General features: G+C 43.0%; 1 protein-coding gene across 7 annotated transcripts in view; it reads right to left on the bottom strand.

Annotated features, from left to right (window-relative positions):
• Nucleotides 1–18,863, bottom strand: part of DNM3 (dynamin 3) — a 425,435-nt gene that overhangs the window by 283,006 nt on the left and 123,566 nt on the right. For all 7 annotated transcript variants that reach the window (XM_019647999.1, XM_019648023.1, XM_019648033.1 and 4 more), the window contains exons 5-9: nt 8,220–8,318; nt 7,484–7,644; nt 6,527–6,669; nt 2,979–3,114; nt 496–563 (exon numbers count right to left, since the gene is read on the bottom strand). In XM_019647999.1, the coding sequence (XP_019503544.1) occupies nt 496–563; nt 2,979–3,114; nt 6,527–6,669; nt 7,484–7,644; nt 8,220–8,318 (607 nt within the window). The remainder of the gene's footprint in view (nt 1–495; nt 564–2,978; nt 3,115–6,526; nt 6,670–7,483; nt 7,645–8,219; nt 8,319–18,863) is intronic.

Here is an 18,863-nt window from a genome sequence, read left to right as displayed (position 1 = left end):
CCTCTCATGCCTCATGGCACTGCCCCGTCCACAGGTGTGCGCGCGCGCGCACGCGCACGCACACACACACACACACCTTCGCCTGTTGAAAGCATCCTTGTCCTGCACACAGGCGAGGCTCAGCTCAAGAGTTACCACCTTCATGAATCCTTGCCCCACGGCTCCACCATAACCAACCTGTCCTGCCTGTGTCAGTGATCGTGGCTTACATGCCGGGCCTCCCTCCCTGACACCCACGGCTCTGGAGAACGGGGCTTGCTCACGGGGGGAATCACGTAAGCCGCGCTGAGAGTGAAACGTGCTTTTGTTCTTCTAACTGGAAAATACCGAGTAGGACAGCACAGGAAATCACCACTGAACCCAAACTAGGATTTCCTACTCCTTCCTCCCGCCCTGGGCTCCAGATGATGAAAAGGCTGCCTCGCGAGGCATTTATAAACATTCATTTTCTCTTAGTAGCTTCAACTGCAGACGAGGGAACCGTGAATCACTTGCCTGATGCCGTGTATGTTTTTGATTGCATAGCTTATTTCTCTTCGCAGTTCTTTCTCATTGAACTCCATCTGCAGAGGGAAAACGAGACACAGCTATGACACCTAATTCCGCTGCACAATAATATTATTGAATATTAAAGAATGAGAATGCTTTGGCTGCGTGATTAATAAATGGATACTCATGTCTTTCCCAACTTTAACCCAGATGGTCAAAACATCTGTTTATATGAAGTTCAAGGCAACACAGAACATCGGGGATTTCTGGGAGTTTAGTGTCAGTACAGCAGGTTTTAACTCGACTCCAAATAAGGAGCACTGTGCATGGAGGAGGCCTTCTGGGCAGAAATCTGGCCATTCATTTGAAAGCTGTAATTATTCATTCTCTCGCTGAATGTAGTAAATATGCTCACAGACGAGTGCACAAACAGGAATGTCACCTGACGTGCAGCAGTGGTCCAGCTGTGCCGGGAGGAACAACGGCTATCTTTGCTCCTTGGCCGCTGTAACCATGTGAGTTCAAGGCCACTTTCTTTATAAGAGGAAATAATAGCATTTTACCAGTGCAGCACAGGACAGACTGCTGTGCAAACATTTCCCAGGAGTTCTAGGTCCCTGAAATTCATTTGGAAGTAGGATCAAAGCACCATGGAGCTTAGAGCAGAAAGGGTAGTGAGAGAATGTTCGGGTCAGCCCCTGACCCCTGAGATGTGGCCCCTTCGGCCTCGCCGTCTGTCCATTTTCCCCTCACACTGAGCCCCAAGGCAGTGAATCTCCTCAGCTCCCCGCCGACGCCATGTGGCCCCACCGTCCAGCCGTTACTGTTCCTCCCCTTCTGTCGGGAGCCACCTCCCTGCGCAGCCTCAGCCCACCTCCTGCTTAAGGAGCTCTCCGTCCTTCCACACTCCACTCAGGAGCCCGGCTCCCTGGCGCATAGGCAGGGATTCGCGTCTGTGGGCTGGGTTTCCACAACACCCCATGCTGAGGTTTATCACTTTCCTTGGCACACGTTAAGGAAACGTTCATTTACCCATCTGCCTCCCACACCAAGATGTAAGCATCTGCCCCGGACACGAGGCGAGCGGCACCGTCCCGGGCACTTCAACCCGTAACACGTCCAAAATGAAACCCTTGATTCGTACCTTCACACACACTCAGTTTTTCCTCAGTTTCCCTCAGCTGACAGGCACTACCATTTGTTCAGGGGTGCATGCCAAAACCCTGGGGGTCCCCCTGAAGCTTCTCTTTCTTGAACCCCCCTGTCAGCCCAAGCCCTACTGACCCTACTTCCCAACCCACAAACCCACCCACTTCTCTCCATCCTCTCTTCTGAGGCACTTTTACTATGAGCTACAGACATTGAAGTTTCAGGGCTTCTTCCTGCAGAAGCCGCTTCCAAGCCCCCGAGCCTCACTGTGCGTTTAGGATTTTGTATTCCTCTTCAAGGGGGCCCCCAAATTGGATAAGCTTCAGGCCCCAGAGAAAGCGGCTCCGTGCCTGCTCTGGCCCTGCATTTAACTCACCTGACTCATCTTCCTCTGCAATCCAGCCCTATAGTGTTCTTTCAAAATCATCAACCAATCAGGTTCCGTCTTTTTTTTTTTTTTAAGCTGAGCCATCCTGCCACCTGTTGGCAGCTCAGCAGCAGCTCAGCTCGGGCCAGGACTTGAACTGCTGTTGCTCAGAGCTTGCACTAGATCCCACCTTTTCTTAAAACCCTCCTCTGACTTCCCATCCTTAGATGTAAACACCGCAGGGCTCCTAGAAAGCCCTGAATAAATGGGCATGTCTTTCCTCTCAATTCACTTCATATCCCGTCCCCTTCATCAGCTCTGTGCGGCCTCTACTGCTCTTCACCTGCCGTACAGATGCTCGCTTTACAGCTGGCCTCATCCTGCCTGCTTGCCTCCAATGACCCTCTTCCCCAGCTCCTCCCAGCTGGCCTCTTCAGGCCATTCTGCTCATGTTTTCAAGGATCCCTACTCAGGGACACTTTGACTGAACACCCCATCAAAAGTGGCTCCCCCAACCCTCCCCCTCACACACACACACACACACACACACACACACACACACACACGTTACGTAACAACACTTGAGAACGTCTTACTTTGTCTATCTCTTCATTTTCGGTCTTGCCCCACCACACAGTGTCTCTGTCTTGATCATAAGCACTTAGTACTTGGGCACAGAGTAGGTGCTCAAGAAATTGTTTTAAATTAATTAGGCAGCTAAGAAGCACCATAGGACCCCAATGCATATTTGTTGAAGTAATCTGAAATGTCATTAGATCCCACTAAATGCAATCAGAAGCACCGGTGAGAAAACAGTTCTCTCCTGAATTTCATTCCCTGAGTCTGACAGCTTTTGTTCATAGAACTATCTTAGTCCCGCCCCACTCACACAGCACTTCATGAACAGTTATGTAGCACAGAAAATGGAAATGAAGGGAAATGAAAGGGGAAAAACGTAATGTGTGGTACAAACCTTCACTATCTCAAAAGGAAAGCGTTCGTGAAAAATACGATTGATTTTTGCGCCCCCTGAGAGCTCCAGAGTATCGACTTGGTCCCCTGAGCCTTCGATTCTCTTCTCGAAGTCCACAGCGAATTGCTGGACCATCCTGTGATTGTGCAAGAGAAAGCAATGCAAGGGGAAGTGAGCAGGCTTCACATGGGTTGTGCTCATTTACTGCGCCCGGCCCTCAGAAACCTTTTCCTCGTGTTCTTAGTGGCACCTACTGGCAGAAGTAACACTGCTCTCTGCTCGGCCCTCAAACTGTCATTCCCTGAAAGGCACGTCACTGAGATTGACTTTAGACCTTTAATGAGAATGCACATCCTAAATAACCATTAAACACATCTGTATATATAGTTGCGGCCATAAAATGGCATTGGAAAATACTTAAGAACTGACGTTAAGCAATGACACTTTGTGCCGAATAGTCGCACGAACCTCTGCTCCTGTGACATCGTGCTCCATGGCCCCAGCTGAGCCCCTCACTCTGGGACCTACTCTCCCCAGCGCCAGGGACCTCACACTGCCAGGACAGCTTACACTTGGGACCCTCTGTCTCTGCAACTAGCCTAGTCTTATTTCTCAGAGTCCCCACCATTTGATAATAAAATTAAAACCCCTTAATCCAGCACCCAGGTTCTCCAGGGTCTGGCCCACGCTGCCCCATCTCTCACTCCTTCCACACTCACCATGACCACCAACCACTTCCCATGCTCCCCACACCCACCGGGCCCCTGCGCCTGGTCCCTCCTGTGCAGACTACCGTTCTTTCTGCTCCTTGCATCTCTGCCTGGCTAATCTCTATCTGCCCTTCAAGTCTCAATTCTGGGACGAGTTTTTCAGGGAGACATCCCATGATCCCAGGCCCTGACCGCCACCTCTCCCCACTGCCACCCAGGTGCGGCCCATCCTCTGCTCCCTGGGAAAATTGTCAGCATAGCCCTCGGCAGAGCACATCGCCATTGGTCATCCGCCCGGCTCTCTCCTAAGGGCAGGGTCTGTGCATTTTGGTTACTTTCTCCTGCTCAACATAGGAGAGGCACCCACTAAGTTCAATAAAGGAAGGGGTTACCTCAAGGTGGTCGGTAAAAAAGTAAGTAAATAAACAAAGGAAGGCACTACAGGGAAAAAAACAAACCCCTGGCGTTGTGATTGCTCGGTGCGGACACTCTAATTTTGACACCCTGGAAGTGCTTTCAAGTTCAAAACCCAATAGGAGAAAATATCAAACCATCTAAACCTTGCAGCGTCTTTTATTCACTTCCATCAACATCATGGATTAAAAGTAACTGCAAATTACTAGACCAGAGTATCTAGAATAAAATTGGATGTAGCTATAGTCATGCATATGCTAATGCAAAGCTAATTTTTAAACACCTGGAAGAGTCTATAGATAAATATATAGATATATAGACATATATATAGAGATAGAGATAGACATATAGATATAGATATAGAATAGATATAGATATAGATACATATGACATATATGACATACTGGGAAACCGTAGGAAACTTACCTGCAGCCACTCCTCTCCCCGGCCCTACCTGCAGCCCCCTGAGCCACAGAACAAGCTGCACCACAGTTCACGCTGCTCTCTTGCCCGCCTCCCACCCGCCAAAGTCCTTCCATATTTGCGGGTCTCATTCAAGTACCACTTTCTCTGTGAGCGCACACCCTTCCTCAATGTGGCTGCTTCTGCTTCCTCATCTGGGCTCCCTTAACATTTTATACTTACCAGAGACACCACATTTATTGGACTAGTTTCTTATAAGTCTGTTCCCTCTGCTGTACAGTGGCCTCTTCTTGAGGCCAAAAATCTTATTTATTGGTGAATTCCTGGTAGATAGCACAGAGCCAGACACCAGGTAGAATACACAGAGATGAGAGGAAGGCAGGCAGAAAGGGAGGAAGAAAAAAGGGAGGGAGGGAAGGAGGAAAGAAGGAAGGGAGTAAAAAAGGAAGGAAGGAAGGAAGGAAGGAAGGAAGGAAGGAAGGAAGGAAGGAAGGAAAAAAGGAAGGAAGGAAGGAGGGGGGAGCGAAGGAAGGGGAGTGAAGAGAGGGTGGGAGGGAGGCAGGTGCTGACTCAGCCATCTGCAAGGGAAGAATCTAGCTATGGAAAATCCTATAATCTAAGTTCAATTGAGTCACAGAAACAAGACCCCCAACTTTCCAAGGAAAATACTTTCAGTTGGATGTTAAGATGATGACCTGGGGCCTACACAGAAATAGCTTTCCTTTCTCTGTAACTGGAAGACTTTTCATAGGGGCTTAACCAAAGCCAAGAACACAAAGAAAAGATAAATGAGGAAAAGAGTTGAGTCCAAGAAAAAATTATTTCCTCTGTGTGACTTTATAATTTTTTTAAGTGGGATAAGATGATGCATTTTAAGTGTAACGTAAATAACTTAAGCACTTAAACATCTCCCCACAAAGAAAGGAATTATATTGTGCATTTTAAACACAAAGTTAGGGTATTTTGATTGCAAACTGCAGAGGGAGAAAGAGGCCTTAAGAAGTGGCAAGCATCATCTTTGGAGATGGACTTCAGGTGTCCTGGAATTCAAGCTGGGTGGGTCGGTGGGGGGAGGGGGGGTGCCCTGGTTGAGAGGGAACTGAAGCAAGTTACAGCCTAGGGATTAAAGGGCAGATGGGGCTGGGAGGGGCTGAGGGAAGAAATAAGAGTAAAAGACAGAAGGGGCCGGTAATTCTGTAATAACTCTGCTCTCCTACTCCAAGACCCCTCAGGGGTAGGTCTAGTAACCCACAGATAAGATGAGAAGATCAGGAAGGAGTAAAGAAATACTTGGTGGCTTTCATGTTTACGTTTTCAAAACGCTAAATTAAAATCAGTACCAAAAAGGAAAAAAAAAAAGGAATTGCCCTATTGTCTCGACTTCTCTATTGCATCCTTGGTTCTCATTCCACTGCGACATGCACACAGGCATTCCATAAAGGGACAGAAATATGAAGACACTTAGTCCAAGTGACATCAATAGAAGCAGTCGTACAATACAGATGACGTTTTCAACAGGAGCTCTGCCCGCTGCTACATTCTGAGGGCAGGACCCCGACTGAGTTATCGCTATGGGTTGTACCATCTTAGTGAATACATTTATAAAAACACAGCGAAAGTGGGCATGGATGGGCAATTGGTTAAATTTGTAATAACAGAATAAGATCAACAATTATTTTTCAAAAAACCATCAAGATTCGAGGCTCATTGTATAATAACACACAAAGCCTCACATACTTTTACTTGCCTCTTCTATTAAACCTAGAAATCAACATGACAGACAGACTATGGCAAAAGCAAAGGGAAGAGGGCCGGCCGAGTGGCTCAGTTAGTTAAGAACTCGCTCAAGAGTGCGAGCTCTGAGCAACAGCGGTTCGATGTCTGGCCCAAACTGAGCTGCCAACAGGTGGCAGGATGGCTCAGCTAAAAAAAAAAAAAGCAAAAGGAAGAAATGAGTGTAAAGAACGGAGCGGGGGTGGGGAGGGTGGCAGGGGCACTCACTGTAGCAGTGCTTTGGTCTTCCTGGTGGGGTCTTCTGGCTTGAAGTTCTTGTAGGCGTCCACTTCATGTTCTATGGAGAGCAACTGTCCCTGGAGTTTGTTCCTGAAGTTTGGCAGGGTATCTCGAATGTGGTTGGTGAGTTGCTAAATAAGAGAAAACAAAACCATACCCACGTCTAACAGATTGAAGACTAACTCTCTAGACAAGAATCGGCCTTCAATGTCTTTTTAATCACTCAAAATGTCAGAGATTATTTGAGACTCACTGTGGAGGTAGGGAGGTGAGAGGAAGTGCTAACACTCTCCTCCACTGCTCTAGGTGATGCTCAACGTACCTTCAATTAGAGGCGCTCACGGGGGCCATCTGGTATACCCCATTAAAACACGTCTAGTGGTACTCACAAGGATGCCCGATAATACCTTAGCATGCATGGATTTGTCACATCACCCATCTCGTCTAAAGAAAACTTACATTAGGATGTGCAAGAAATGAAGGAAGTGGAGAGATATGGGAGCTGCCTGATGCTCTTAGGACCACGTGGCCCCACTCTCCACCCTGGTGGGGCTCAGAGGTACCTGTCAGCTGTTAACTTCCTCTCCATTATGCAGCTCAGGCAGCTGCTTCCTCTGGCCTCAGTCCATCTGCGGCGGCGCAGGCTCATGCCTTCAACAAGGCGCATATAAAAGTGTGTGCGAAAGTGTGTACCCCAGTTCACTGTTCCTAAATCAGGATGCATTTCTGCTTTGAGCACTGTTCTTTCAATAATATTACGGTGGACTCTATTCACTGAGAATAGCAACTGTGGGTCAAAATATTTATATTCTTTTTTTAAATTCGTATCATTTAAGCTGAATGTCTTATTTTGGGGAAAAGTGAATATCAAAATAAGAAATATGAATTCCAATAGTCGCACATTTCATAATTGTTCTTGTTGCTTGAAAAGCAACCATTTTTTACCTGATTAAGGGCCCTCTGCAGGTGTGGGGTCCCCATCCGATCAGCAATATGTCTGTAAGCCGGATGTGAGAGAAAGAACTTCCTTTCTGCCAACATGGCAGCCTTAATGTCCTTCTTCCCATCTATGTCCTTCTGGCTCCTGTTGACCACCCCTATGTAACCTGAAACAAAACACACACCAGTGGAGTTTGGGACATGATCACTGCTTATTCTGGGGAGATTCCAAGGCCCTCCAAGAGGCTGAATCAGAAAGGCAAAATTATTTTTGAGGGCTAAGGCATGGGTCTCTTTACACAACTCAATCTGAGGCATCAGTATTTAACAAAGGCTGGCTGATTTGCCTACTGACAATTTTTTAGCACTGACACAATCATGTACTGGCCCTTAAAAGCTCTGTGCATTTTAATAGGGTACGTTTCTTAGCAGTTTGGTCATAGAGCGGGCAAGTCAGTCAGACTTAGGGCAGTATATATTTATGCACGTCATGACAAATATGTATACCCTCCCTGCAAACCCCTTCCTCTTCCTGTGTTCTCATTCCTGTCCTTTTAATGAATGGTTTTCCCATTGCATCATTTTTAATACATAATTCGGGAATATTGCGTCATTCCATAAAAAGCTGGTCATAAGCCCATTCCTCACAGCTGTGGGCAGCATGAAACGCAAACCTCCCATTGGTCTCCCAGTGGTTTCTCTGCCACGTCATCAAAGTCCCGTACAGGACACAGTACGTTACCCCTGCGGAGAGGCAGCAGTCTGTTCTCTAGGACGTCCCTGGCGTCCGTGCCTTCATCCATAAGGTCCAGCTTGGTGATGACGCCAATGGTTCTTAGACCTGCATCACAAACAAACCCAACACTGCACAATGTGAAGACAGCGGACAAAGTTTAGAGATGTGTAAATGCAAAGTAGCCATGCTCCTGGTCCTTTTCCTGTTCCTCTCTCTCTTCCTTCGTTTTCTAACCCTCTGCTAACCCCACTCTGGTGAATTCCAATGGGATATGGCACAGAGTTGCAAAATTATCCATCCATGAGATAACTTTCGATTCAAGGGAGAAAAAATAAACAGCAGTATCGCCCAAATACTCTAAAATGAATGAGTTTATTTTTGTACCATGCATACATGGAAATTATACATTTAAATGTTCCTCCCAGGTATTGCACATGACACAGATGCTTTAAATTTTTTATGTATTATGTTATTTAAAAACATAAACAAATGGGCTACACCTGGACCAATGATTAGAGAGTGTTACAAAGCAAGGCTTATTAATGATTCAGCTCTGAGCGCTGAGGTGAAAACTAAGAAGCAAATTAGGTATCGGATAGCATCATAACCAAACAAACCTGCCGCTCTCACAGCATTCATGCTCCTTAGAAAACGAAATGTGACTTAATAGAAAAAAAGACTGAACTAGGAATTCTGAGGCTTGGACTCTAGTCTCATGGCAAGTCACTTAACCAGTTAACTCTCTGGGTCTCAGTTTGCCTCTTCTGTGAAATAAAAGTCGATCACATGGTGTCTTTCAGTTATAGAGTAATGTAAAAACCTAGACATTTTATGTAGTATATCAGATACATTGCATTTGCCCCTTGCTTCCATCATTGGATAAAATGGACAATGTTTACCCAGTGATCCATATTTTTAAGTGCATTTCTTTGGACTTCCAATTAAACATGGCTAACGGAACACAAGCCTTTATCTTGTACCTGAAACCATTCTAAAATAAAAATGGCTAATATTTATTAACCCAAGTATGGTTTTAAGTGATTTCCATGTCTTAAATCATTTCATCCTTAAAAGTAGTCCAACTACTATTTCTTTTTTTAATGAGGGAACTAAGGCAGAAAGAGATTAAATAACTTTCCCAAGGTCATACAGCAGGGTGGGTCCGAGCAGTCTGGTTCCAGAGTCCATGCTTTTAACCAATATACTGCTTCTCACAGTAAAAGAATTAATAATAATAATAATAATAATAATAATAATAATAATAATAATAAGGCTTAAACCAAGAAAGTCAAAGGAAATGAGAAAGAAACACAGAAAAAGCTTGAAACCCAGCAGCATGGCTGATCACTAACTTAGACCAGAGGACAGGACAATTACATCCACGAAAACCAACAAGAGAACCCAGAGGCTGGGTAGTTTCCATCAGAGCATCTCAGGAAGGTTCAAGACCTAGGGAACCAATAGCTCTGAACATAATGGAGAGTGGTGGTGGCAGCTGAGGCTGAAAACAGAAGCATGGATGAAAGCAGTTGGATTTCCATGGACAGCATAGCTAGAAGCCCTGGTCCATCCGAGCAGGAGAGCACAGGCTTATTCTCTGGAAAGATTAAACTAGAGAAAACTTTTAATTCATATGCACCCAGCCCAGCTCTGGGGGGTCAAATATTAAAAGAGGGTGATTAAGTAAAACTCTATATACTGAACCGCAGGACCACCCCAACCCAGTCTAATTCCCTAATTTGACTGCTAGAGAGAGCTGGCTGGCAGGCTTTAAGCACCCAAGCAAGAGGTGGGAACAGTGATGGGGGAAATTAACCATGTCAAGAGGGACACACTGACATTCGGAGGAACCCCAATCAAAGCAGCCAATCAATCGTCCTACTGTGAAGCTTACCACTCAGTACACCAAGCACACCCACGAAGAGCTTCTAATCACCTGATAGCAGGTCCCTTTTAAATATGAATGGACAGCCAAGGAGATTCTCTAATATGAGAGCAAAACCAATAAACAATATAAAACAGAGGTTGGAAAAAACAAAGATAATGCAAAATACAGAAGAAAACTTTATTATTTTTATGAACATCCTCAAAGAGAAAGTGAGAGGTCATTGCATTCATGGAACAAAAATAGAATGTCATCAAAATAACAAAAACAAAAACTATTCAAACAAACAAAAAGAATTCTTAATAGTTAAAAACAAGAGTGGAAATAAAAATGTTAGTAGAATGGTTAGAATACAAAGTTAAAAACCCTTCCAGAAAATAAAAGAAATAGAATTAAACAATAGGAAAGGAAAAACTTTTTTTAAAACTAGGGCCGGCCGAGTGGCGCGTTGGTTAAGAGCTGACTTGGAACGCCAGAGGGCCCCGGTTCGGATCCCACATATGAGGGCCAGTGACACTGCCCTCCACAGCTAAGATGCTGAACAACAGCTCAACCTGGAGCTGGGCTGCCGTGAGTCGCCGGCGATGGCTAGGCTGCAGCCCCTGTGGCAGTGGGTTGCCATGGGCTACTGTGTGTAGCCAGCAGCCAGCGTGAGCGGCCAGCAGCCGCAGTGAGCGGCCATTTAGAAGCCAGCGACTGATCTGCCTCGCCCGGGAAGAACTCAATGATGGTGCCAACTTGGGCCAGTGAAGCAACGTCCTCCACAACTAGACTAAAGAACAAAAGGACAGCAACTTGTCTGTTCCCCTTCCCCCAATTCCCCAGCACTGTTCCCATCCCCCAATTCCCCAATAAAAATCTTTTTAAAAAAACTTTTCTAAAACTAGAGGAAAGATGCAAAAGATCCAACATCTGAAAAACTGACATTCCAGAAAGAGATTGAAGATCAAACAGAAAGAGTTGGCGGTGGGGGCATACTTTTCAAGCAAATGTCCTAGAAGTGAAAGATAAATTTATGGGTTAAAGGAACTCATCAAGTACCCAACACAATATGAAAAACACACACATGACATATGATTTCAAAATACTGGGAACAAATAAAATATCCTAAAAAGCTCCCAGAGAAGTTAAAAAAAGAAAGTCATAAAAGCTTGGAAATCACTATAGCATCAGCCTTCCCAGCAGCAAATTGAAAACTAAAAACCAATACAGCAATAATTTCAAAAATCTGAGGGAAAAATAATTTCTAACCTAGAATTCTAAACTATGGGTAAATGTGACAGTGGAAAAAAAAACAAAAAACTTCTCAAACCTGAAAAAGCTCAAAATATTTTAGTTCCCCTTCTCCTTTTTTGGGAGGAGGCTATTAAAGGATGTGTTCCTCCAAACATGGGGGCAAACTAACAAAGAAGACAGGAGTTCCAGGAAGAAGGAAATCCAATATAATGAAGAAAAGGAGGGAATTTGCAGGAACGCAATTGATACCTATGAGAATGAGAGGACACAGATTCCTGAAGAAATGTTTTCTCCTACCAAGAAAAAAAAAATGAAAGTGATAGAATACCTAATACCTGATATTTTTTTACAGTAGTAAGAGATTTTAGACTTCTGTAGGTGAGAATGGTAATGCAAGAATGATAAATATATAGAAAACCATGCAAACAAACAAAAAGAGAGACAACTACCAACCTCAAGGAAGACAGCATCATGGCAATGTAACATAATCTACCACACAGCACAGCTGCGAATAACATTTTCATATCATAGATATTCATTTAGCAAAATACGATGGTATAATTATACTAGCAGAATGGGGAGGGTAAGTATATACTCATATGTGTATACGTATATGTGGGTATAGGAGAGGGACATAAGACAGCTAAATCTTCTCCACAGTAGAAAGTCAAAAGAGAATACCTAAAAATAAAAATAAAAATAAAAATAAAAATAAAAAAATACTAGTATAAAATGTTACATAGAAATATGGAGGTACATTTTTTTAAAAAGGATGAAAGTGTTCAAAGTGGTAGCCTCTAAAAATCAGTCATCAAGAGTCAAGATGAGGAAGCAAGGGACTGATAGTTTTTATTAAAAGCTTTGGGGACTGATTTTTCTTAAAGCTATGTATATGCATAACTAATAAAAATAAAAGTTGAATTTTAAAAGTATTTTCTTTGCCACTCCCTTATTTCTGAGAAGGCATAGGAGTCTTTGCTTAGCCGAGAAGGCATAGGAGTTTTTGCTTAGCCGCGTGCCGGAAGTGGCAAAGGAGACCATTTTCTGTTTCACATTTAGTTACACAAATAGGCAGCTTAAAATCATCAGTGAACTCCTGCTGGCAGACGCCAGACCTACACCCGACAGATCTCAAAAAGCCCTGGCCCAAAAAGTCTCCAAAGGCACTATGTTTTAAAAGCACTTCACTGGGAATCTGAACTCTCAGGTAAAATAATAATAGAGACCATTTATGGAGCCCTGATAATGAGCTCGCTTCACCCAAGACGTGAAACAGCTCTACGAGATAGGTACCGTTATTTTCTCAATTACACAGATGAAGAAAGGGAGAGTTGGAGAGGAAAAAAATGCTGGTGTGAAGGCCCACAGCAGGCAGAGCGTGAAATCTAGGCAGCCTAATTCCATTCTTAATCGCTTTTTTCTGCCTCCCAATGCTTAGCGAGATTCTCCAAATGATTAGCTGTGGTATTTGGCAAGTTCCTTGTATCATCTGGGCCTGTGTCTCGATAGAACTAAAAGCTTAACTAGATGTCTCTTTCAAGTCCAGCATTCTGGGAAGGAGAACAACGTCCAGATTTAGAAGGTTATGTACAGTAATAAGAAAGGAGTAACTGAATAAAATGCTTGCCCTCCAACTAAAAGAAAACTAAAAATAATAAACTACAAACTACTAAATACTGTGTGATATTGTGTTTCAATTATGTTTCTCTTCGGTTAAAAACAGCCACAATGATGAGTGCTGATGAGCTCTGGTGAAGACTTTGAAAAGACACACAAGGCACATCAAAAACCTAATTCTTCTATAGCATACAGAGAGGCGCAGCGCAGCCCAAGGATCGGGCTGTGTGGCTTCCAATTCCACCCGTGCCCTTCAATTGGCTCTGAGATGTCAGTGTCTTCATCAGGTATAACCCCATCAGTGGGGTAACCGTACATCACAGCTTACATCTGATGCCTGGAAAAATTATTAAAAGCACCCCCTTTAACTCTCGAAAGACTTTCCATTGGAAGAGCAAGTTATATGTTCACTTGAACTCATCAGTCACGTGAGGACAATAACAAACCTATGTTTTAAAATTCAGTAGGAGCACTTCCAGTTTCTGGTCCAGCTGGTAAGGAGCTTGGAAGTTGCCACTGTGTCCTAACAAGCAAAAATGGGAACACACTGAAAAATCAGTAACCCTTCTTAGATTCATCAAAGAAGTGGGGTCACAAACCATTCCCCCCCACCCACCCCAGAGAAACAGACAGATATATACAGAGAATCACAGCCCAGAAGCAGGAAACTCCATGGGGAACTGCCTGGACAGGAAAACCTGCAACTGATGAACTGCTGGGAGTTCAGCATGGACAGTGTGAGAGTTGAAAACGCCAGAGGGACCCAGTTACAGGAGGTACCCACACTTTTGTTAGTTGTGCTTCCAAGAAGCTCAACCAGGTTCTCACAGTGATTATCTAAGAAAAATCCCTTCGTGCTTCCAGCAGGAGAAAACAGACAACCTGATTTTTAAAAAATGGGTGAAAGAGTTGAGCAGACACCTCACCAGAGAAGATATACAGATAGCAAGTAGGGACATGAAAAGGTGCTCCATGTCATATGTCATCAGGGAATTGCACATTAGAACAATGGTGAGACACCATCACACAGCTATTAGAACGGCCAAAAGCAAGGCGCAGACAACACCAAGTTCCGACAAGCACGTGCAGCCACAGGGATGTTCACTCATCGTGTGATGGGGCAGCCACTTTGGAAGACAGCTTGGCAGTTTCTTACAAAACCATCCGTTCTCTTACCATGTGATCCAGTAATGGCTCTCTTTGGTAGTTACTCGAAGGAGCTGAAAGCATGTCCCCACAAAAACCTGCACAGACGTTCATAGCAGCTCTAGTCATAATCACCCAAACTTGGAAGCCATGAAGATGCCCTTTATTTATCCAGTAAGCAAGTGGATAAACTGAGGAATAGCCACACAATAGAACATTATTCAGTGCTAGAAAGAAATGCGCTATCCAGCCATGAAAAGACATGGAGGGACCTTAAATGCCTATTACTAAGTGAAAGTGATTAATACCTAATGAGAAGGCTATTGAGGGTTCCAACTACATGACATTCTGGAAAAGGCAAAACTATGGAAACAATAAAAACACTAATGGCTGCCAGGGGTTAGGCAGGAATGAGAAGCAGAGCACAAAGGATGTTCAAGGCAGTGAAACTATTCAGCACAATATTACAATGGTGGGTACTTGTCACTGCACGTTAGTCAAAACCCAAAGAATGTACGACACCAAGGGTGACCCTAATATAAGCTGTGGACTCTGAGTGTCAGTGTAGGCCCATCCATTGTAATTAACATGCCCCTCTGGTGGGACGTTCATAGTGGGGGGAGGTTGGGGGGGTGGGGGCAGGACATACATGGGAACTGTCTGCACTTACCACTCAATTATTCTGTGAGCTTAAAATGGCTCTAAAAAAATAAAGTCTATTAATTGAAGACAATTAAACAACATAACACATGTGAAGTACTTGGTAGTCAACACCACTCGATTTCTCAGCGCTTCTCCCAGTCTACTCCACTCCTAAGCTCCAGCCACACCCAACCAGGCTGAGCCACACCTCTTTCTCACGCTAGCCCCCTGAGCCCCAAATAGCCTTCAGCACTCCTCTTTCCTTGGTCAACTCCTACCCGTCCTTCAAAACACTTTTTGGGCCTGTCTTGCAGGTCCTTGATCCAGCTCCCACAGGAGTGAATTTGGAGCCTTTTCTCTGTGCCCTCAAAGCTCCCTGCATACAACGAAATCGGGGTTTGTACATGACGCCAGGTATCTGCTCATTTGTCTGTCTCACCTACTAGACCATGATCTATTCAAGAATAAGGATGACATCTAATTTCTATATTTCAAGCAATTTATATAGATGCCAACCACAGAGTGGGGACTGAATAAATGTTCATGTATTAAATGAATAAATGAATGAAAAAATAAGTATATTTATTTTCCTTAGGTTCAGACAAGAATTGCAATACCAATTTCAGAAAAGAAATGTGATGCCATTCTACCATCTCACCTGGGTTTGCTGTCCGTGATTTTCCTATAAGAATACTGTCATTCCTCCCGTTTATGAATGCAGCTAAATTATAAGTAGTGTGTTGTTTCATCTAATTAAGAAATGGGACAAAACCAAGCCAGCAACCACATTAGCAGTTTCCAGAAGAGTAATCTGGAACACTGTGTACAGTAAAATAACAGCAATGAAAAAAAAAATCAATGACGAGTTAGTGTAAACATGTATACAGCAAAATTAAAAACAGACTTAGGAAATTAGATGTCCTTCAGTTAATGCATTTTTTTTTTTGGTTTTGGTGGGATTTGGGGGAGGGGAGATTGTTGAAGTAAATATTGTTCTTTCTGTTTGGCAAAGATTATGGAATATTTTATTTCTGCAAGCAATCAGTGATGAATGGGAACAGTTTCATGTTTGTTTTTTTTCCTATAAGTTTTCCACAAACATTATTTTCTGGTTACTTCCAACAATTCTGAACAGCACAGTTTCATTTTCAAAGTCGCCAGGTAACATTACTGCATGTGATACTAGGTAAAATATTAAGTAATAGAAAACATAAGAATTACTGTTGCTATGGTAACAGAGACTCTATCTTGCTCACTGATATAAGCCCAGAGTCTAGCAAAGTACTTGAAAGATTTAATATTTGTGGAAGGAAGGGAGAGGAGAAAGAGAGGGTAAAGGGAGAAAAAAGATAAAGGATGGAAGATGAAGGAGGAAGAATTACTTCAAAGATAAGAAAATTTAGGTATAGCGTGGTTCTTGCACTGAGAATTTGCACTCCAAAGTAGACTAAGGCAGGAAGAATCAAAAGAAAAAGAATCCGTATAAACTTAAATCTCTCTGCTTTTTGTCCACCTAAGTCCATTTTCTTCTTCTTCCTTGGCACACAGCTTAAGTGCATTTCCAAATCTCCCTTACATTTGAGTTACAATCTCCCTTATAATCGTCCTGTGAGTTCTAGCCAATGGAACATAAGAAAAGGTGAGATGTGCCACTCTACGCTTGGGCTATATAACTTCCCACAAGTGCTCCTGCCCACTCCTCCTTCTACTTGCAGGAGCTAACCGTGAGTCCCTAAGGGTGACAAATGGAAGTATCTGGGTATCTGAATGATGTCATAGAGAAGAAATACCACACGACCCTGAAACTCCACCCGGGATGGACATATCTCCTGTTTGCATCATGACATGTTTCAGTCTACTTAGAACGGTATAATAGTATACACAGTGGTGCTTGGAAGAAGAGAGCTGCCATCATGAAAGCCTGACTTGGCAAGGTTTGGTAACGAGAAAACGAATGTCGCAAGTTGGAAAGATGAAGATTCACATTATGCACCAGCTGTATGTTCTGTACACCTGCCTCATCGGATGACTTTTAAGGCAGACTACGTACCTACTTAAAGAAAAAACTGTTGGAAAGAGACAGAATGTTCATTTGTCTTGATTGTTCCTTGCTGCTTAAAGCAAGGTATTTAAGAAAGATGAGTTCACATAAGAAACTTATTGTTTTGCAAGGAGAAATAGAAAGCAGTAGAGAGAATTTAGCATTCTTCAAAGGTTTAAAAAATCCAATTGTTCGTATAACTCAAAAAAATACAAGAATAGTTTGAAAAGGTTCTGAGCAGTCACGGTCCACTAAGAATTTTCAGTTAAGCAAAAGCTCATGTTTTCCGCTGCTGGCTATGAAAGAATAACACCTACCTTTCTGCTGTAAACTACTATCAAACTGATAAATGAAACCATTGTTTTCAGACATGAAACAACAGGTTGCACAGGACTGTGATACCTGAGAGAAGAAAAAGTAAGCCATACAATGACCCAATTTCTGCTTGGAGGCAATTTCTGGACTACACTGCAAGGAGGAAAAATTCAAAAAGGTCCCAGCTGTCCTGCTTAGTTGAGGAGACACAGATTGGATTTCAAGTAGGCCAAGACAGCTAGAATTTGCAGGACAGTGTACTAGATAAAAGGGAGCTAGGAATAGGAAGCACTCGAGAAACGTGCACAGGCGTCCCCTTGAGTCTTTGAATGTACGCATGCCTAAGGTAAAACTCCATATGGCTGGGCAAGAACGACTTCCGGGTAGCTCTAAACCAAACAATTCCCAGAGCTCACACAGGGCTGGGAATTCTTTAGTTCCCACCAGCTGAAGTGGAGAGACATTGTTGAATTGGAGACACCAGAAAAGGCAAACCTCACTACAGGTTACTGCAGACCCACCCTTCAAAACCTAAAAATGAGCTTCAGAAACTCAAACTGATCTGCAAGTAATGTAACTACTAGCTGAAACAAAGCCCAAAGGCCAACATGTTTTTAAAGAATACTCAGGTCTCAACAAAGTCAAATTCAAATTATCCAGCATTCAAACAAAAAGCACTAGATATACAAAGAAGGAAAAGGTGACTACGATGGGGGAGGGGGTGGGAATCAGTCAATAGAATCTCACTTAGAAAAAACGGAACTCACAGAGGACATTAAAATAGCTATTATAACTATGCACAAAATGTTAAGATATAAAAGAAAATGTGAAGATAATTAGTCAATAGAAGACTGATAGTTGAAAAAAATACACGTGATTTTATATCACAGATCCAGGAACTCAAAGAACACCAACCACCTAAAGAAAACCCTCCAAAGCCCAACATAGTTAAATTTCTGAATATCAGTGATTGAAAAAAAAAAATCATAAAAACAGAGGGGGAAAATAAAACATACTCATACAAAGATAAAAATAACTGTAGACTTCTAATCAGAAACTATAATAGTGAGACATCTTTAAAGTGCTAGAAAAGAAAAAGAATTGTCACCTCAAATTCAACACCAGTAAAGAAAATGTCTTTCAGAAATAAAGGCAAAACAATGACTTTTCCAGACAAACAAAAGATGAGATGATTTGTTGCCAGAGGACCTGCACTATGGGAAATGGTAAAGGAAGTTCTTCAAGATGGAAACTCAGATCTATACAAAGGGATGGAAATCTCTGGAAATGGTAAATATTATATATGGGTAAGGCAGGCTAGTTCTTTCTCATTTTTATATCTATGAGAGATGATTGGCGATTTAGAGGACAAATAAGGACCATACATTCTAGGAGTCATTTAAAACATTTGTAGAGGACATGACATATGCTTTATATGTAGAAAGGTTTGTAGCACATGTAAAAGGCAAACAGCAAGATGACAGAATTTAATCCAATCATAATGATAATTATACTGAATATAAATGGTCTAAATACCATAATTAAAAGGTGGAGAGTGAAGTCTCGATAAAACAGCAAAGTGAAATTATGTGCTAAAACACAAAAAAATACACTTTACATATAAAGACATAAATAGATTAAAAGCATGAAAAAGAGGGCTGGCCGAGTAGCACGATGGTTAAGAACTGGCTTGGGATGCCAGAGGGCCCCAGTTCGGATCCCACATATGAGGGCCAGTGACACTGCCCTCCACAGCTAAGATGCTGAA

Source organism: Hipposideros armiger, unplaced genomic scaffold, assembly GCF_001890085.2.
Source record: "Hipposideros armiger isolate ML-2016 unplaced genomic scaffold, ASM189008v1 scaffold_6, whole genome shotgun sequence".
Classification (NCBI taxonomy): domain Eukaryota; kingdom Metazoa; phylum Chordata; class Mammalia; order Chiroptera; family Hipposideridae; genus Hipposideros; species Hipposideros armiger.
Note: the sequence above shows the minus strand (reverse complement) of the source record. Positions and strands in the feature narration are given on the sequence as shown.